General features: G+C 36.2%; 1 protein-coding gene across 1 annotated transcript in view; it reads left to right on the forward strand.

Moving 5' to 3' along the window:
- The window catches only part of KCNH8 (potassium voltage-gated channel subfamily H member 8), a 192,345-nt gene that overhangs the window by 128,673 nt on the left and 41,602 nt on the right, over window positions 1–22,070 (forward strand). Inside the window, exons 8-9 of the mRNA XM_080582696.1 lie at window positions 15,781–15,978; window positions 20,290–20,489. Coding sequence (XP_080438822.1) covers window positions 15,781–15,978; window positions 20,290–20,489 — 398 coding nt within the window. The remainder of the gene's footprint in view (window positions 1–15,780; window positions 15,979–20,289; window positions 20,490–22,070) is intronic.

Here is a 22,070-nt window from a genome sequence, read left to right on the forward strand (position 1 = left end):
GTAGGACTATCATCAGCAATTAATCAAATCAATTCAACTCAAATCATGAAAGCTAGCAAGAAAGAAAGCTCCTCCGTCTCCTTTGGACATCTTGTTCTGGGATTACACTACACTTCATGGAGAACTTTGTACTACTTTGCTAAAACATTAGTGTATATTACTCATTGCTGGAGTAGGATGTTTTGTTAAAATTTCTCAGAAGTTACTACCTCTGGTTTCAAAGACCATGGTCAAGTTGTTAAAATTAGTATGTCTCAATCCAATTTAAAAACGGGAAGTCTTCACAATTATCTTTTGAAACATTTTCAGCAGCTGCATTTTATTTGAGTGGACTGCCTCTTTCAGCCACATCTTTTAGGTAGAGACCCTAGGGTTTTAGAATGTCATATTTTATTCCATAGTGATCCCATAATGCCTGCTATATTTTTTCCTTCTACAGTGCAAACATTCATTACATTTTTAATCTAGAAAAGTCATTTATGTATATTCCTACTTTCTATTTATCTATCCTTCCTTCAGCAGAGCAACAGTTTGATGAAAGAAGGGTTTTCCTGTTACCAGAATAGAAAATAATTTCCATATAAAAAATGAAGAAATTATTCAAGACTCTTTTCTTTCCAGACTCTCTTCCATTTTCACTGACCTTGGAAATATTCATGCTTCTTTTGTACCTTTGGTTGACAAAGTTTAAGGTGAACTAGTAACTACTTTCAGGAAAAAAAAAAAAAAAAAAAAAAGATTGTGAGGTCATGGTATTCTATATTCTATAAAATTTTACACAAGCCAGATTCTGTAAAATAATTATACCTAATTATATTAAATCATTTTTCATTGTCAAATCTACGATAACTATGGATAAAAATGCCAAAGTGTAGGATTATATCACACCCTTCAAAATGACTTCTTAGGTCTGTAGATATGGATGTTTTATTCTCAGAACTGCTGTCACTTTAAACGCATGGAGTGCTTTCCTATTGACACACTAGCTTTCTTGTTTTGCTATGATGTTAAGATATACCACTGAAGTGAGATACCCCTTGTTGTAGATTCTCCCTCACAAAAGCTCACTGTATTTGGATCTCAACTTGCTTCATTCAAATGATACGTAGAAAAAATCATATTGAAAAAAATGTTACTTAGGTTATCAAGGATCCTTATTCAAGGATTAGAGGATTAAGAGAAGGCAAGAGTAAATGAAGGATTTCTGTGTAACACTAGTTGATATGTAAAACAATAGAAACATTACTGTGCGTTAATTTAATGTAGTGTTTATCATATGACTGCCTGGTTAGGGCAGCATTGTTTCAAAGAAAGCAATGGAATGGCTCCTTAGGTAAGAATGCAGAAGAAAAGATTTAGATTATATTGTGGAATCTATGAAGCAAGCAAGGATAGGATTGTGGTGTGTGTTAGCATACTTAGCTGTTACCTAACTAGCATGGATGCTATTAGTGTAGAAGACAAGGAGAAATGGAGGTCATGTACACTGTAACAGTCTATAATGACCTGAATTGACCTCATACTCTCATATCGTCCCGTGTGATTATGCTGGGTAGCCATATGAAAACTAGCATGATGATGTTGCAACTCTGAATTAATACTTTCATTTGTAATTAGACCTACTCAAGGAAATATTTATGTGCTGAGGAATCTGCCCCTGTTTTGTAAAGTTGGGAGGCTGCATTTGAATGGATAGAAGTTGCTGAAAATTGACTTGATTGCTGGAGTGAGGGAAGTGGCAGGAGTGAGGCAGGGTTGACAATTGTATTAGTTAGCTTTGAGAAGCAGAGATAACTCTTACTGAGGAGTCTAGAAGTAAGCAGTCCTACTCTTGCAGACCACTGGCTAACAGGCAGTATGAGAAAGAGAGTGTAGCACACTTCACTGTTTTTTATAAAATATATGATCTTCTTGTTGCAAATAAGTATCTCTTTGTTTTACAGAGATTTTAAGGTATAGATTACCTCTGTCATTGCCTCCAGGAGAGTCTATTTACAGATTCTGTTTCAGGAGTGAGTATATTAAACTCACTGTTAGGAACAAAAAATTGCCATATAAATGAAGTGCTGAAAGACTCTAGCTTGAGTTTCTCTGGTGGTGAGAACTGAGCAGATGAGAACATCAGGGCAGAGGTGAAATTAATTTACCAACTATGATAAGAATTACATAATTAGACTATGCCACACTGCATACATGTAGATCCACAATTTTGCTGGCAGCTTTAAAACTGATGCTCTTTAAGGTTTTTGTTTGTTTGTTTGTTTGTTTTGGGGGTATTTTTTTCATATTTTGATAACAAATGTTTCATTTTAGTGTGATTCATATTGCCTTAAGGAGGAGGGTAATAATTTCTTAAAAGAAAAAGGAACATATCATCTGTAGTATCTCTAACCTTTTTCTTCAAAAATTGGACTCTGAACATATAAAACTGCAAAGCAGGTTCCTAACACTTCAGCTGACAGCATAAAAAAGTGTCAGAACCGTTAATTTTATTGGAACAGCATCTGGGATCCTAGTTATGGGTCAGGACCCTCTCGTCTCCATTGCTCAATTAACACAGAATAGAAAGGCTGCTCTTGCTCAGAAGGGTATTAAATTCTAAATATGAGATAAGAAAAGCTCTAACAGATGGGTACAGACTGATGGAGCAGAGGAAAGCAAAGAGGGCATATATAAACATGCTCTTTTCACTGAGTGAACTAAAAGCACTAACATTTCTAATTCCACACTTAGCTGCAAAGTGTTTGATAGCCTGGAAAATGACAGTAGCATCCACTTTGCCTAAGGAACAGCAATGTTAAATGCTGAGACTCTTTGAGAAGTAGATGATTTACAAATTATTTATATATTTCCAATGACAGAGTTGTAATTTTATTTCTTAAATTACCTATATGTTTAGCCTTGCATGTTTTACCTATAACCTAAAAATTAAGTGAACATTATAGGAGACAACAAAAAAAGAGTTAATTTGCTTATGTTGTTAATTTATTTTAGTTTATAACAAACTTTTTTCTTGGTTAACAAGCATAATTAAGAATAAAGTCATTTGTCTTCACTGCAAATAAATCAATGCCATCAGAGCTATTTCCATGCACTTTGCTGATTAAAAAAAAAAAAAAAGTTTCATTAAAATATAATTGACTGTCACAAAAGTGGATATTGCAGACATCCCCACTTGATCTTTTCAATGAAGTGTGGAAGAGGAAAAAAATGCTGGCTTGCAAAAGCAAGAAGGATATAAATCTCCCATGTATCTAAATTTAGCCATCTGACGAATTACTGTAGAGATCTGTGCATGCTTACCACAGAGAAGAGTATCCAGTGTGTTTCTTTTCTACATTTATCTACTTGATAAATGAGACTGAGCAACTTATGTCCTAGTTCTACAGGAATGCAGGTGCACTTACCTTTTACACTGGAGATTCTATGCAACAGTAAGCAAAAATGTTTAGAGAAATATGAAATATCAAGGGAAATGTGTTCTTTGCAAATCTGCTTAGTTAGATCTCAAAACAGAACCTTATGTGTAATAGAGTCAGGTCTTGGAATAAACACATCTCTACTGTAAAGGAAATATTTATATTTGTGTTATACTAGGAGACTGTAGCAAAAGTGTATTGGAGGGTTCCTCAGCATCATGAACAAAAGATCTGTCTAACTCTCTGGATTGTTTATTCAACTACAGAATATCAGTTGAGTGCCCCAGAGACACATTCTGCAGCCTTATGTGGCAGCAAAGTAGTAACACAGCTTGAGGTTATACGGACAAGCCATCCAAAGCCTGCCCAGTCAGCCTCAGGGACAGCCCACCAAACAGGGCAAGCTCATAAATCCAGTTCCCATTCCACATGACAATGGTCCTGGAGGAAAAGTCCGATATTAACCTTTAGGGTTATGCAGAGCACCAACTAACTGTTTGGAGACTGTCTTGGAGCTCCACTCAAAAAGACTTGTCTCCACCCATCCCAGTCCCATCTCTTCTGTCATCTTTCACCAGAATGCACTATAGCTGTAGACATGAAATAACTTCTTTGGAAAGAGAGTTGTTATCCACACGTTGAAGGAAAAATGAAAGTAGCTAATTCACGTGAACTATCTATATTTTGCACCTTAAGAAATATCTGAGGCTCTGACTGTGGTACTGTGTCTAGACTGGTCCTCAGGAGATTGTCTAGAAAAACAAAAGTGCAGAAAAAGAGCAAAACTTTATTTTGCAGTCAAAATAAGTTAGGATTTCATCATCTAGTAACGTTAATGTTTAATACAAGCACATGATGAAGTTTTGTAAAGAATCTGGGGCTTGAAATGTGTGCAGCTGTTGGTAATTCAGGTACACTGTGCTTTGTGCAGTGTTTACATAGCATTTTGCATTAGGTGGAAAAGCTACAGAACTTCAGCCTGTTCTTGCTTGACTAAACAAGTATTTTTTAAAAGGTGTCTTTCCAACAATGTTTTTTACAAAATGCTAGTATTACAAGCATTGTAAATCAGGCCTATTTCTTTATCAATTACAAGCTATGAATGTGTCCTGGAGTGATCAACCAGAGAAACTTTGGAAATAGTAGTATAATCCATGAACATGTTGTAGTACTTTCATTTGGTTGAATTAAAGGCTCCTCTTGGATAAAAAGTCTCTCTCCTTGCACCTGTGGCTTTCTTAAATGAAAATATTAATTATTTAATGGACCCAACCTTGCTGATGACTAGAGATGAAATGGATGAAATGCTTCCCACGGAGGAATTTTGCCAGTATTCCCAAAGGCACATCAATTTTATCACAAGAATATATAAATTTTACTTTCTTACTATAAGCAATGATATCTGCAGCCTTCTCACAGTCAATTTAGAGTTGAGTTTTGTCAAATAATTAAAACTTAATTGTCATTTTTTTTGGCACTTCTATGGGCTCAGCTGTGTTTTTGTTGTTATTAGCGATATTACAATTAGATCTTAGGTTTGTTGTTTTTTTGTGTTTTTGTTTTTTTTTTAATCCCCTGATTGAGCACCTCTTCATCCTTAAACTACTGAGTTCATCGAATATTTATTGTACCATGAAAGCTTCATTTTCAGTGAGTACAACGGTCAATATCTTGTTATGACTTTGTCTAGTTACATGAGTTAAAGCTCTACAAAATGTAATTATTTGTACGATAGCTTCTAAGCATATATTCAATTAGAAATACAACAGCCAATTTATTTACAAAGAGTATTAGTCAGCCTTACAAAAGAATTCCATAGGATGTCACTTTTCAAATTAAATTCATTTTCAGTAGACCTGACAAAGGTTAAGCTTGTATCTAAAAATGCTGCTACCAGAGGGAGTACACATTTAGTTTGGAAAGCTGCTTGGGTTTCAAAAGCCTAAAACATCTGTCTCATTGCATGTTTCCTGATTGTTTAAAAACTTTTCATAAGGTTCTAGGGAAAGAGATGGTTTTCTCTAGACCAGAGTCGAAGAAAAACACCAGTCAATATATCTGCTAAGGGTAAATTTGAGGCAGGCATTTCAAAAGGGACCAGATGCTTTCAACTGAAGAAATTAATGTATCTTGAGTCTGCAAGCTTTATGAAACAATAGAGAATACATGGGCCCTCTATTTTCATCTTCATTTTTCTTTTCTGACTGCTCAGTGTCGAAGTTCAAACTTTCTCTTGGTGATGGCATAGATGATAAAATCAATGGTAAAATTCCCAAAGCCTAGCAGAGTATTATAACTTCATCTGACATATCTGCAAATCCAGTGTTTGTTTGTTTTTTTTATTATTATTATTATTTGGTCCATAATAAATAACAGAATTGTAAGGGTTGGAAGGGACCTCAAGAGATCATTGGGTCCAATCCCCCTGCCAAAACTGGTTCCCTAGAGCAAATTGCACAGGTAGGCCTCCAGACGGGTCCTGAATATCTCCAGAGAAGGAGACTCCACAACCTCCCTGGGCAGCCTGTTCCAGTGCTCAGTCACCCTCACTGTGAAGAAGTTCTTCCGCATGTTGGAGCGGAACTTCCTGTGCTCCAACTGTGGCCATTTCCCCTGGTCCTGTCCCCAAAAACCACTGAAAAGAGGTTGGCTGTATCCCTTTGTCTCCCACACTTCATGTATTTATAAACATTTATAAGATGTTTTTGATAAAGAAATGAGATAGATGCAAAGATATGTCCCAGATATCAGCATTATTAGGAACATATTTTGTCTTGGATTTTGGCTCGTGCCCATCTCTTACGTCATCTATTAATTTGGGAAAGATGTAATAAAGATTCTATCCAGAATTCTATCTCCAATGGGAGTCAAACAACATTTTTATTGCATCTATCTGTTCCAAGTGTCCACTTAATTTCTAGTATGACAACAACCCTAAAATTTGCTTCTTGTAAATCCCCACGTATTATTTTGGAGAGGAGATATCTCATCAAGTTTCCATTCTGAGAATGGCGTGGTTTTGAAACTCAACTCCATTTTTCTTTTCATTTTGAAATGTTACTTTTATTTTCATTCCCATCATTAACAAGATCCCCAAAATATGCTGTTAATAATTTCACATGGAGACATAAATATGTAAGATTTACATGAATGCACACTATGTTTTGATTTATGCACTATGCTTTAAAGAGCTGAACATCTCAGATCAGAAACATGAAATCTTCTTATAAAATTTACCTCTCTCCCCTCTATGGATTTTATCTACTTAATAGAAAGAGATGTAGCATACTTGATAGAAAAAGGGAACTTTTTCCCACTTCGATTACACATTAAAGGGATTTTTTGGTGTTTTTTGTTATCTGTAATGTGGTACACATCAAGCAAAATTGTATAAACTTTTATATATATCCACGGAAAATGATCGGTAGTTTCCATCGTGGAAATATCCATGTGTCTTACTTCTGTTGACACTTAGTACACTGAGCCCAGAGGTTAATTATAATCTGCCTTGTACAAGGTTAACATAGTTAACTCTTCGCTACCTGAACAAGCTGGTGCAATGTATGCACCAGATCAGTACAAACGATTATGACACAGACATAGCAAAATTGGGGGAAATTCTTAAACAGACATAAATTAGATTTAAAATTATCTTGTTAATGAAGGAAAGTTGATACTACAGACTGTGGAGAGTAGATGCCTTTGCAATGCATTGATATGAAGCACTCATCTCCATACCTGCTGCAGGCATCACGTCACTTCCCCAGCAGCACAGATCATACCGGGACACCAGTCCCAAGGTTGCAGAGGATAGTATGCCCTGAGTGGCCTTGCATGCCCCTGCTGCAAATAATCCAGCCACAGGCAGTTGAGGTAAAACTATTTCATACAGTCCAAGGTAAATCTATTTCATTTCTATTTCATGAAAAGAATTTCCCTACACAAAATTTGGCTACGTAGCTCTGATTGTAGCCGATGTTCCTCTAGTACTTTCTCTAACTCTTTCTAGTTAAAGAAAAAATATTATAATTCAATCCATTGTAATAAGGAATATACTCCGTTAAGACTCATATTTTACACTGAAAATAAAATAAAATAAAATAAAATAAAATAAAATAAAATAAAATAAAATAAAATAAAATAAAATAAAATAAATAACAAATTAACGTAACATAAAATAAAAACATTTTGATTAAGCTCCTTTGGGCATTACTTTAATAATTACTTTAATCATATTAATCAGACTCTTGGTGCTTGAGAAAATTAATGTCTTTTACAAGCTCAACCTGGCCACTATAGTTAAGGACAACAAAAAAATGTTTTTATAAATAGATTAACGGTAAGAGGAGGGCCAAGGAGAATCTCCATCCTTTACTGGATGCAGGGGGGACATGACTACTGAGGATATGGAAAAGGCTAAGGTTCTTAATGCTTTCTTTACATCCATCTTTACTAGTCAGACCACTTATCCTCAGGGTACTCAGCCTCCCAACCTGGAAGTCTGGAATGGAGAGCAGAAGAAACCACCCACAGTTCAGGTGGAAACAGTTAGAGAACTGCTGCTCCACCTGGACTGTCACAAGTCCATGGGGCCAGATGGGATCCACCCAAGGGTGCTGAGGGAGTTGGCGGATGTGATTGCTGGGCTGCTTTCCATCATCTATCAGCAGTCATGGTCATCTGGAGAGGTCCCGGATGACTAGAGACTTGCTAATGTGACACCCATCTATAAGAAGGGTTGTAAGGAGGACCCAGAGAACTACAGGCCTGTCAGCCTGACCTTGGTGCCAGGAAAGGTAATGGAACAGGTCATCCTGAATGGAATCATAGAGCATATGTGGGACAACCGGGTGATCAGGCCCAGTCAGTATGGGTTCATGAAAAGCAAGTGTGCCCAGGTGGCCAAAAAGACCAACAGCATTCTGAATTGTATCAGAAGTAGTGTAACCAGCAGGACCAGGGAGGTGATCGTCCCCCTGTATTCTGCTCTGGTGGGGCCACACCTTGAGTAGTGTGTTCAGTTTTGGGCCCCTCACTTCAAAAAAGACATAGAAGTCCTGGAGCACATTCAGAGAACTATGAAGCTGGTGAATTCTTATGAGGAGCAGATGAACTGGGGTTGTTTAGTCTGGGAACAGGAGGCTCAGGGGAGACCTTATTGCTCTATACAGCTACCTGAAAGGAAGGAGTGAGGAGCTGGGGGTCAGCTTCTTCTCGCAGATAACTAGCAATAGGACTAGAGAGAATGGCCTCAAGTTGTGCCAAGGGAGGTTCAGATTGGAAATTAGGAGAAATTTCTTTTCAGAAGGAGTAGTCAGGCATTGGAACAGGTTGCCCAGGGAAGTGGTGGAGTCACCATCCGTGAGAGTGTTTAAGAAAAGTTTGGACGTGGTTCTTAGGGACATGGTTTAGTGGGTGATATTGGTGGTAGGGGGATGCTTGGACCAGATGATCTCGGAGGTCTTTTCCAACCTTAATGATTCTATTCTATGATTTATAAAATTTGTTTTCTTTCTCACTTTATAATTTTTTTAGGAAAGTGTGTTAGCAAAATAAAGACCAAGCGGGGTAAATTAATCTACTAGCTCCATCTCTGCAGCCTAAGGTTGTTGACATGTCATATAGGTTCACCTCAGGTTTTGTTTTATACATACGATATTTATTTAATATCTTTATTTTGAAAAGAGCAAGAACACATGCCCTATTTTTTACTATTGTACAACTGTGCTATCTGGGCATATATGATGCAGCTGTGTTTACACAATCCTAGAACCTGCAGCTGCATGACACTTTCAAGGTTGTAGGGTTTTCTATTTGAAATGTTAAGAAAAGTGGGGTTGGAAGTATGATTGCTTCTGTCATCACTGGGGGTCTTTAATACTAAAACCATCTACTTTGGTATCTGTGTGCCTCTTCTAACATAACAAGCAAAATTCCATGATGGATCAAGCCTGTAAAGAAATCATACATTTTATGACAATGAAAGGATAACAGTGATGTTTTCTGGGATTAAGTAGTTGGAATGGTGCTGTTTAATGTATTAATTGTCTAGAAAAAAATGCAAATGACATAGCAGAAAAAAAAATGCACTTGTCAAAAATATTTTGGCTAGACAGGGATAAAAAGGACTTTAAGGATATTTAGAACAATACTTTAAATAAGTAATCACCATAGGAGCAGAGGCAATGATTATTTAATAAAGCAGAGTCATGCACACTGGAAGAAGTAAAATTTGGTACAGAATACATAAAACTTGTCTTAGAGATTGATATCATAAAAAATTTTACCTAAAAGAGGGAGTTGGATTACTTATATTTTAGCAATTGTTTTGCCCTAAGATTTATTTTCTGGGAGGGTAATATATCACAGAATCACAGAATCATCTAAGTTGGAAGAGACCTCCAAGATCACCTAGTCCAACCTCTGACCTAACACTAACAAGTCCTCCACTAAACCATATCACTAAGATCTACATCTAAACGTCTTTTAAAGACCTCCAGGGATAACCTCAAACTGTTTGCTTCAACTTATCTTAGCAGGCATAGCATACACAAACTTCTGTGTTAAAAGTTATAATCTATTTACATCAAATGGCCGTATGTGCTCCATTTCAGAGCATTTTTTTTCCTTATTTTTTACTATTTGGGAGCTTGTTTATATTTTCTATGTTTTGTTCTGCAATATTTCTAGATTTTTTTTTATTTTTTTATTGCTTGTTATTTCATAAGGTACAGTTCTGGGATTGTGACTGCTGTTAGTTTGTGTGTTAATAAAATCACATGAACCACCAGTTTCAAGATACACTCAAGACACACTCAACATATTCCATTTTTCTTATCCTTTGATCCATTCTACTGTTTGAATTAAACAATGAGCACTTAGAATATGATAAACCTGTGATTTTTCTAGAAGTTGTAAGTCTGTTCTATAGCCAAGTCTGTCAGGTGCGATTTTGTAGAAGTATAAAGTATAAGTACCGTCTAATAAAGCCACTGTCATTTTTTTGTGTTTTCATTTAGAGCCCCAAAGTTTTTTAGATGAATCGGAAAAGTGTTCTTGAAACTGAAACATAGCCCTTAAAGATAACCCAGACCGGACAGTATCCTTTAGGTTTACCCTATACTCATTCGTTACATATTCCCTTTCCCTAATACCAGCATAACATGTTTATTTTCTTGCATGAAAGAGCCAAGTATGTTCTGGCCATAAATGAAGTTCAAATACTCTTTAAAGACAAAAAAGTAATGGTGAAGGGGCAGATAGGCCTTCCTACCTTTGTTCCCTAGGAATACAAGAGGCCCCCTGAATTAGATATGGAGCTGCAGCTGAGAGAAGGTTTGTCCCACTCTTGTTCCAGCATCATGACCACTGGGATCTTGGGGGAAGCATTCCTGCTTTCAGGTGTTTGGGGATGCTCTAAGACGCAGTCTTCAAAAATACCTTTTTGCATTTCCTGACACAGTAGTCCAGAATAAACCAGAGAGTTTTGGTTTACTTTCTAACTAGGGAAAAAAAAAAAAAAAGTGTGTCTGTTTTATAGAATAAATGGTATTGGTAGTTAATTAGTTAGATAATGCAACTATTTTCTAAGTTGCTTAAATTAAATACCACTTAACATAGTTAACATTTTGGTATACTAAGTGTCTGTCATAAAAGGAAAATCTAAGTAATAGTATAGCATGAATCTATAAATTATGGAGTGACTTACCTGCTCTATAAAGTGCAAGCACCAAACTGAGGGAAGACTGAGTTTCTGAATGCCTTGTAAGTGAGATAATGTGCTTTACAGCTAGTTGTAAAGTACATCATCTACAAATGCATAAATTCATGTTTATTTCTTCTGGTACATTTATTTATATCTTCCCAGATATAGATAAATGAGACTCGCTATGGATTCTTCCAGCAAGTTTTAAAGTAGCCTAGTGGAGCTGGATACCCAATTGCTACTGACTTTTCTAAAGGGAGTTGATTACACAAGTGTTCTTTTTCCCTTTGAAAAACCTTCCTCTTAATTACGTTAATTGATGTTTTAACATGTTTTCAAAGTCATAGATCCATATCTAGGTAATGTTAATTCAGAACCAGACAAGTTTCATAATACTAAATTCTAGGATGCTCCCTCTTTGACTATGAGGTATATTTATTTTTTCTCTTCTTCCCTGAGGGCAGAAATTAATTACCCAAGTTTGCCAGAGAATCTGCTGAGAGCTGTTACCTACAGGAATCAAAAAGCAAAAGGCATTGTTTCTGTTCTCATGACTATAGGGTAATGAAAATATTTACAGACAACAGTTTCTTGTCTTCACCTCCACCAGGAAAAAATATATTGCTATCAACAAAAAATCTCAGAAGTATAACTGATCTGGAAGATATTGGAGCATTATATATACTTTGGCTGAAACTTCATTCTATATCATTTCTTCAAAAGGTCCTGATGAGAATCATCTTTAACAGACAGAAATGAGAAGCTGTTTATCATGTCCTTTTCTACAAATCAGAGCAATATATTTATCTGGTTTTCACTTTCAGATTTACATTTCTCTTCCAAATCTCATGATCCATCTTTAATGAAAGTTACCAAATAACTTCTCCTTACATAGCAAACCATTTGTAGAAATTGTTAACAATTGCTAACATTTGCTAATTGTTACTGTTGTAGCTTAATGATAAGTCATTCATCTTACCGATTAAGCTTATTCGTCTGATCCTAAATTACATCACAGAACTAGGCACAGAGTGGTGAACTATTCCTGAGTAACGATGCAGAGAGACTTCCTTGGCTAGAAGTGTTTGTTTGCAACTGTAACATGTTAATATTGTATTTGGTATTTCAGTAGTACAATTATTATAGAACTCATATAGAGATTTCTACTGTTTGATACACTTTAAGCACATATTTTGGCACCATATCTCAGCTACTAATAATGGATCTTTTGTGATGGTGTTTCATTAGGGTTTTCTTTTTTTCTTTTTTCTTTTTTTTCTTCTTCATAAAGTGTGTTGTAAAGGAGAAGCCAGTTTAAGTGTATCTGTCAATTAAAAAACAGGCTTATTTGCCGTTGCTGGATAACAATGGGAATGTAGTTGCCTAAAAGTGAGACTGGTACTGTTTTGTACAAAGTTACTTGAAATAAGTTGTGATATGACCCTTTATAACAATGAATGTGAAATTCATTCAGATAACAAAGGGCAGAAGAATGGGAATGAAAAGGCCAAGAATCAGTGGCTTTTAGAACATTCCCAGGAAAGAGATTTTTTCCTAAGGGACATTATTTCAGTATCTACACATCAGTTACAGTTACTTAAAATAACATATTTAATTTGTGTCAATTTTGCAGTTCTTGATATACTTTAGAATATTTTCAAAAGCTGAAGTTGAACTCTACAATTGTGCTTCTGTATATTATGTTTAGATAGACTTTTATGAACTCCGTTAGGGATTTTGTTAGTTTTCTACTCTTTAATGTATGGGATTACATTCTCTAATACAGGCAAAGGAATGAAATCAGTTGTATAAAGGGCCATATCATTGTTGGAGAAATTATGTTTTTCTGAGATTACACTACTGTAAGGGAGCAGCAAGAGGACCCAAACCAGCAGAAGACTAAGGTGTCAGTGCAGCCCTAATAATATAACCACAATAAATGTGGGACAGCTTAATTGCTTCAAGTTTCTGTGGTGTTGTACTTACAGTATTGATTATTTGTATGCAGCAGCTTAAGTTGTTGCCAATTAAAGTTCAGCAGATATTGATGCATAGACACCCCTAATTATTTGCTACAACTCTCAATGAAATTCAACTGCCTTATCTTGTGCCTGCACCGTGTGATTACTGCTGGTACACACTGACACTACTTACCTCACAACATACCTTGTAGCTGGGTTGCCAGCATGAGTTCAGTTATGTTTTTTGCTTTTCTTTCATTTTAGTTAATTGGGAGACACAAATATAAAATAGCTGGTTGTAATCAATGCTCTCTACCAGCCATGACTTGATCTTTTGCCGTTATTACCCAGCCCTTCTGGCTTAGCTTTCTCTGTAGGCTAGTATGCAAGAGAGTGTAGTGTTGAGGATGGCCCTGTGTGGTAGCAGTAGTGACTCAACAAGTCTGCTTTAGGAGGTAAATAGAATCATAGAATGGTTTGGGTTGGAAGGGACTTTAAAGATCATCTAGTTCCAACCTCCCTGCCATGGGCGGGGACACCTCCTGCCAAATCAGATTGCTCAAAGCCCCATCCAAGCTGACCTTGAGCACTTCCAGGGATGGGGCATCTGCATCTTCTCTGGGAAACCTGTTCCAGTGCCTCACCATCCTCACAGTGAAGAATTTCCTCCTTATATCGAATCTAAACCTACCTTCTTTTAGTTTAAAGCCTTTAACCCTAGTCCCATCACTACACGCCCTGACAAAGAGTCCCTCCCCAGCTTTCCTGTAGGCCCCTTTTAGGTATTGGAAGGCTGCTATAAGGTCTCCCCAGAGCCTTCTCTTCTCCAGGCTGAACAACCCCAACTCCTTCAGCCTGTCTTCATAGGACAGGTGCTCCAGCCCCTTGATCATCTTTGTGGCCTTCCTCTGGACTAGTTTTAAAACTTCCATGTCCTTCTTTTGCTGGGGGCCCCAGAGCTGAACACAGCACTCCAGTTGTTGTCTCACAAGAGCAGAGCAGAGTGGGAGAATCATCTCCCTCGCCCTGTTGGCCACGCTGCTTTTGATGCAGCCAAAGATAGAGTTGGCTTTCTGGGCTGCAAATGTACATTGTCAGCTCAAGTCGAGCTGTCAACCAGCACCCACAGGTCCTTATTCGTCAGGTCTGCTTTCCATCCCTTCCCTGCCCAGCCTGTATTTGTGCTTAGGATTGCCCTAGCCCAGATGCAGGAGCTTGCAGTTGACCTTGTTTAACCTCATGAGGTTTGCATAAGTCCACCTCTCAAGCCTGTCAAGGTCCCTCTGGATGGCACCTCTTCCCTCCAGCATGTCAACTGCACCACACACCTTGATGTCATCAGCAGACTTGCTAAGGGTGCACTCAATTTCATTGTCCATGTCACCAACAAAGATATTAAATTGTGCCAGTCCCAATACTGACCCTTGAGGAACACCACTCGTCATTATCTCCACCTAGGCATTGAGCTGTTCACTGTAAGTCTTTGAGTATGACCATCCAACCAAAATACTTACAAACCTTTTTTCCCCAACTTATTTGGAAGCACTGAGTCAGGTTCTTAAAATCTACCACCTACTTTTGCAAATATTCTGTACAAGAGGAGCTCCCCTGGTTCATACTTGGGTTCATTCTTTATCCAAAATAAAGAAATATATGCTGAGTGAATTGGGAGAGATGTTAAGCTTCAGAAAGTGGTTCAGTCTTTCAGTACATACATGACTTGACATAATTATTGAAGCTCTCAGTTTAGGACAGGGGGAACTCCTACCACTTTTTCTAAAAGCAAACTGTGTGCCAGGAATATTTTGTTATGATGGTTATAGCTGAATATCCAGGAAGGATTCCCACTCTCCCAAGCAAACTGCTTAACACACAGTAGTGGGCTCATAAATTGATTTTTTTTTTTGTAACTTACTTGTATCAATCATTACATTTATGCAGCTCATAGCTCATTCAGGTTGGTTGTTTTCCTTTTCCAAAAGAAGAACCATACACTTTTTCCCATTTGTGTTTTTATTTTTATATTTTTTTTTGAAATGTCTGTGAGGCAGCATCTAATACTACTTTATCTAGCACACATACATTCATTTAGCAAAATGAAAAGAAAGGAAAAGAAAGATTAAATTATTAATTTAGAAAATACTTACTGAAGCGTCTTCGGAAAATTAATTCTGGTTTGTAAGTTGTGTTCTATTGTCTGAATCTTTTCTACTGTAAAGAGAAACATATAAAAAGCTCTAAATATGTGATTATTATTATAACAATTTAGTTTTATAATCTCAGAAAGCTTTCCAAGCATTAATTAATGGGAAAAAAAGTAAATCAATGTTAAATTTTTTGTTGCAGTGTTATTAGGAGATGATTTTTTTTGTCTTTTCTGTGCCTTAGTGGGTTTTGTGAATTAGCTAATTAGACTTGTAATATGCAATTCAAAACCATTCAATTCCAACACAGAAATCCAGTTCTTATCATAAATACTCATACATAAAAAGCAATACTCTAGAGAAACAGTCCTTTATATGCTGTATAAGTTCTTACAGTTTCTGTTCTTTTTACGTTTTTATTCTTGAAATAGTGTGAAGAATGCAATGTCTTCTAAATAAGTATTTTAAAATGACATATTGTTCTACAGAGTGCGTAGTATTCGTGATGTCAGTATTCCTTAACAGTCATTTTTTTATGATTTGTTTTTCAGGTTGGCTTCATGAGCTAGGAAAACGTATAGAGTCTCCTTACTATGACAATAATACCCTGGGAGGCCCATCAATCAGAAGTGCCTATATAGCTGCCCTATATTTCACCCTCAGCAGCCTCACAAGTGTTGGGTTTGGAAATGTTTCAGCCAATACTGATGCTGAAAAGATCTTCTCCATTTGCACAATGCTGATAGGAGGTAGGTATTTATGCTAAGCATCATGTAAAATGTTTGGGCAGAGTAGAGGGGAGTAAAATATGACCTGAAATTTTGCTAGGTTTTGATTCAAAATCAAACAAACAGAAACTCTAATTTAAACTGACAAAAAGAAGGAAATATTTTGTGGAGTTTAAAACTGGATAACTTACCTGAAGCAGGCATATCTCCCAGCTTTTGTTAATTTATGGTAACAAAAGTCATTACCCAGTAAAATGCAAGCTCTTCCTATTGTGAGTGAGTGTGGGCCAGCCATGTGTCCTGGGAATATCTGCATTTTGGTTACATGCCAGGCACAGTTCCAGTCAGTTAAATAATAAGTTCAGCTCCAGTTCAGTCCCTGCAGCGGCCCTGGGAAAAATGGCAAAGAAAGGATGTCAGCCTAAAAGTGTATCTGGCTGCGTGTATATCTGTATCTGAAGGACCCAGCCCAGAACAAAGGCAGTGGAGACAGGACAGAGCCAGGTAAAACATTGGGTGAGCCATAGGTGAGCGTTTCCATAAGGAAAAAGAAGTTTATTTATCACTAAGTAGATTTTACCACATCGCTGCTTCAGATTTGCTTCAAAATCGCAGTGTTTTTGTCATGCCTACAGCTCTTCACTGTATTTGTAACTGATGCTAATTACCTAGTCTTATTGTTGGGTTCACTTTCCTGCTGAGGTACCTGGGAACACCAGTGAAATAGTGGTACCTGCAGGTCTTGGTAAACCCAAGACAGTGCAGAGAAGGTACCTGCAGGTACCTCTTTACATTCTTCTTCCAAAATTAATTAATTAATTAATTAATTAAATAATTAAAAATAGCTGTTATGTTTCATAGTGTGTACATCACAAATCTCAAAGATATCACAATGTCTGTGAAGAACAAAAGACCCCCTCATATTTTCTCTGGTTACCTAATCGTTCTAGAAATACTAGTAGGTATTTCTACCACCCAGCATTTCTACAAGGCGTGTCTGCAAGGCACTGGTTGTCAGTTTTACAACATAAATTTTACTGGCCAAAAATAAATTGGTAACTTGACACTCAGAAACTAAGGAACATAATGAATACCCTGTAAACTATATATCTGTAGCATCCAGTAGTATTAAAAATGCTCAATGAATTATTGCCATTTTTCCCTGTCCTCAAAATGAGCATCAGTAATGTAATGAATCCAACAATAGTACCATTTTAATTTTGACAGTGTCAGAAAAAATAGGGAACTCATTAATTTAATGCTGGCATAACATTATGCAGCTTTAAAATACAATGTGGTCTCTGCATTGGGGCTTTCACTATATAAAATGTGTTGGAATGGATGAAGAAGTATTCATTTATATCAAGAAACCAGCAATATTCTGAGTAACACAATGATGAATATTTAATTCATTTTGATACAGTAGACCCTTTGGAAACTTAATAGACTATAAAAGTATCTTACACTTTTATTTAATCCAGCTATAGAAATTTATTTTTCATTCCTTATATTACTGCGTGGTACATCTAATGTGTTTGTGCACTGAATAAATTGTGAGGAACTTGCTGACTGAATGTAGGAAGAGGGAACTGAAAAGTGAAAGGTAAAGATACTGTGAAGCAGCAGAAGAAGGACTTTACACCAGGGAGGGCCCAGGAAACAAGATGTATCCAGGTAAAGAAGCAGAGCAGACTGGTTTGCAGATGTTTTCCTGAGAAATTTTAGACCTATTTTAGACCCTATTTGAGTAAATCAGCCTAGGGGGAAAACTTGAAGGAGCTGGCATCATGCAGCACAGACTGCTTTGAAAACTATTAGGAACAAAATACTACTCTGTATACTTTAACATATAATATATTTTCATTTCTTAAAGCATGCTTTGAAGTGTAGTTCTGGCTGATATTTAATTTTAAAATTTCCTAGTGAAAAGTGATGTCTTGAGGAAAAAAAAAATGTTGGTTTTTTTTTTTTTTTTCAGTATTTAAACCAGCCATTAGTTTATGAAATTTCAGGTGGAATGGGTAACATGATTTGGTTTAGCAGTACTTTGTATGTTCGTCTTTAATGTGCATCACTGCCTCTTGGTATTAATTCTCATTGTGCATAGATTTAAAATTACAATTAAGATAAGCATTATTGTGAGGATAAAACATCCTACTCTATGTAATATTTCTTCTTAAAATTGGAGGCAAAATGTACTTATTAAAACTTAACCAGAATTCCTAGGATACACAGAATATTAATCCTGGGATCAGAGGTGTTCCTCTGTTCCTTAAGCAAGAAAAATGTAATTTAGAGTAACTATTCAAATTAAGGACACTTTATGAAATATGCTTCCTAGAAGTTTTTAATTTGTCTTACTTCATTTTAGAAAATGGATTAATAGTTATTTTACAGAAAGTAGGATGGGTCTATGATTCTTTAATAAAGAAATCTAACGGCTATCACAGACAGGAATAGCTTGTCATCATCAGTAGCAGTTGTCTTCCAGTGTACATATGCAAAGATAGATTCTCCTATATTAACAATTCTTTATGATATTTGTGCCCATAAAAACATCACAGAGATCTCTACACTGTTCGCTTCCTAACCCTGGAGCCTGTGGGAGACTGACCAGAATACAAGTGATTTTTACATATGCATCCATACACCACATCCATACACTGCTTTATCCCTCCCCCCTCTTTTTAAAGTGAATATCACATTCTTAAAACACAGTGCTACACCATCTTCAGTCTGTTTAGCTACATCTGGCTGAATTGTTTCAGCCCCAGGTGAATATTTCTACTATAATACCCTGTATCTAACTTTACACCAGTCTGCTGTATTTTGTTACCTAAGCTTCATTAGTGTCTTAGTAATGCACTGCACCATCAGTAACAACGTTTGGTTGATCCAGCTGATTCTTCTTAAAAATTACAGTTCTTACAATTATACATACTTTTTCTTTCTAATATTCACATGTGAACCTTTTCTTTCTGTACTGTTCATTTATCTTCTTTTACTAATGGACTTGTATTGACTTAAACATATCAGTGAATCACCTCTAAATGCATTGTGTTGTGAAACTACATGACACTTCAGTGCTTTCTCCATTTTTCTGCCTTCCCTTCACAATAAAGACATAGATATTACTAGCTCCTTTTTGTTTGACTCAGCCTGTAAAATTTTTCTGCTCTCTAAACCAAGGAATTTTCTGCCTGTTTCTACAATAAGAAAGTATGATTAACCATCAAAATATATCTTTTCCTTCTTCTGCTCCCCTTGTTTCTCTCTGCTTACCCTGGACTTCTATAAATTGCCATACGAGGTCAATGTCTTGTTTGTCTTGTTTATAAACCAATTCCTTTGCTACTCTGAGGAGTCTGTCTGCTTCCTTTCAAGCACTATAAAGCTAGATGTCCCTTAAGAGTAATAATCAAGCTCTTTAATAGTTTTTTCAATAAACAATTTGTAAATGTGTATATTATATACCTCAGATCAATACCACATGACAGACAATCTACAGTAATTTTGTCCACTGATAATCAGCAAACACATTTCTGCACAGACAAACCCAGAGGCACTGTATCTGCAGGCATTTCTTCAATTTTGATTCTGGTATTTTTATTCCCAAGCCAGTCTCTAATTGCAGGCGAACTCCTGGATGTCAGAACTTTCTGATAAACAATTTCACACCATATTTGACTTTCTCAAGCAACATAAGAAATCAGGTTGTCAGTTTGAATGCATCTTTCTTTTTTTTTTTCTTTTACATGAATTTTTACTTTATACATTACAAAGCTTTTTCCCCCCCTTTTTTTTAACATCTTGTTTCCCAGAATATGGTATATCTTTAAATGTTGTTTACAATCTCATTCCATTACACATAGTCCCTGTTAGATTCATATATGCTCTGTTATTGTATTTATTTGCATGACTTCTCTGAAATAGATTACAATTTATTTAGTTTATTGAGTCTAGTCTTTGTACTGTTTAATAGTTTTTCATTATTTCCTGAATAAGCCTGCCTACATTTGTATATCTGTTTCCTTTTTTCTTAGACTATAAACCTTATAGTATTTTAGCCTATAAACTTTATAGTTTTGGGCATTATTTTGTATTATACTCTGACTAGATAGCAACAGATGTTGTTCTATCCTGTCCCATGACTATAACCAGAAATGAATAATAGTATGAACACTTGTATATTTCTCATGGAGTCTTATACTCAAGCTTTATTTTATCTATTAATCAGGAAACTGATTTTCTGTGAAAATTGTGTTTATTTTCTGTTACATTTTAATGATCAACAAGTCACTCCACATTACACATAATTTCTGTCCTCCCTAGCTCTGATGCATGCCTTGGTGTTTGGCAATGTGACTGCCATAATTCAGAGGATGTACTCCAGATGGTCCCTTTATCACACAAGAACCAAGGATCTTAAGGATTTTATACGGGTCCATCACCTGCCACAGCAGCTAAAGCAAAGGATGCTTGAATATTTCCAAACTACATGGTCTGTCAATAATGGAATTGATTCCAACGAGGTAACCAAATGAGGGAGGGGGTTGTGTGTTTGATAGTTTTGACTGCTGACTTGGAATGAGCAGGGGATCGTTTTCTGTCTGTGATACTGTGTTTTCTGTGAAATTACATATAAAAAAGTACATGTCTAAAAATAAAGTTGTGTTGTCCCAGGAGGGAAATGTTATTGAAGAATCTGTTCTAAGTATGTTAATAATATATATTAAAATATAATATAATTAACATATATATTAAAAATTCAGAGTCCTTCATAATTTAGAACTGTTGAAGAGACCCTCATCAGAAACCGTTAGCATGATACCAGAAAAACTCCAGTGAGCTCTTTACCTTTCAACAAACACACACACAAAAAAAATCTACTGTGTTTTTTTTTTTCCTGTTTGATTTTAAGGAAGGGTGATTTTACTGTCCTTTCCTCCTTCCTTCATTTTCTTTTGTGCTTTGCATTCCTGTAAACAAGTGGTTTGGCCTGAAAGATATTGTCTGAATGCTTAAGTTATTCATTTCCCTATATTTTTAAATACTGACTAATTTGCAGAGAATGACATGACAGTAAAAAACAAAGGGCAAATTTCTGGCTGTGTCTTTGCTCGCTTGTTCCAAATGACTTATCCAGGTTATGTATTACTATACTGTGGGAGAAATAATATTTTTTCTCTGCTGGAGTGTTATTTGAATGCATTGTTCCCTTCATAGCTCTTGTTACATCTGTCATTATAAAACTCATTGGCCTCTACACATAAAGTGGAAGCAAGCAGAAAGATTTTGGGTTGAGAACATTTTTTTCCTGATAGACTCTTCTTGCAGTGTGCACAACAACAACAAAAAAAAAAAAAAAAAAAAGGATATTCAACAGCATCCTGGCAACAGAAGGAACCTAGTAAGATCTCCAATGATACAAAAACAAAAAAAAACAACAAAAAAAAACCACTGATATCCAAGCTTTATTAAATTTGATTAAGGATCAGATTCAGTTTCTGTACCTTCTGTACCTTAATCCCACTGAAAGTCATTGACTATTGTACAACAGCAGCAGCCTCTGGAGAGACCATCAGTGTTTTATGCTTTGATTCCCCTCCACAAACTATCTTGTCTGAGCACAATTGGTCAAGCGTTGGCTGACTACGTTGCTCAGGCATGAGATCCCCTCAGACTACAAAGAGCACCGTGGTTGTAGGCTTGCAGTGTGCCTGTCCAGAGCTCTGCCCATAAGCAAGCAGTATACTTTGCTTCAAGGGACTGACTCTTGAAACCACTTCAACATTTTTTAAAAGCCCCACCTGAAATTTTTGTGGTTAAATACATGTATATATGTATATATACACATTTGGTCAGCTGTATATTATTCTCAGGAGACATCTCTGAGCCGAAAGATGTTTCTCTTAATTTTCCCATCTTCCAACAGATCTTTTGTAAAATATACAGGGATATATTATTATGTGTTGGCCAAGCTACAGTAGGAATTTGCCTAGAATTAAAACTAAATAAAAATAAGAAGACCCAAAAATAGGTCTTTCTTTTAGTTTCCATAGGTTCTGGATGTGCATCTTTGTCAGTATTTCTTTCCCACCTCTTCAGAGTCT

The sequence above is a fragment of the Anser brachyrhynchus genome (assembly GCF_964034855.1).
Source record: "Anser brachyrhynchus genome assembly, chromosome: 2".
In the NCBI taxonomy this organism is placed as follows: Eukaryota; Metazoa; Chordata; class Aves; order Anseriformes; family Anatidae; genus Anser; species Anser brachyrhynchus.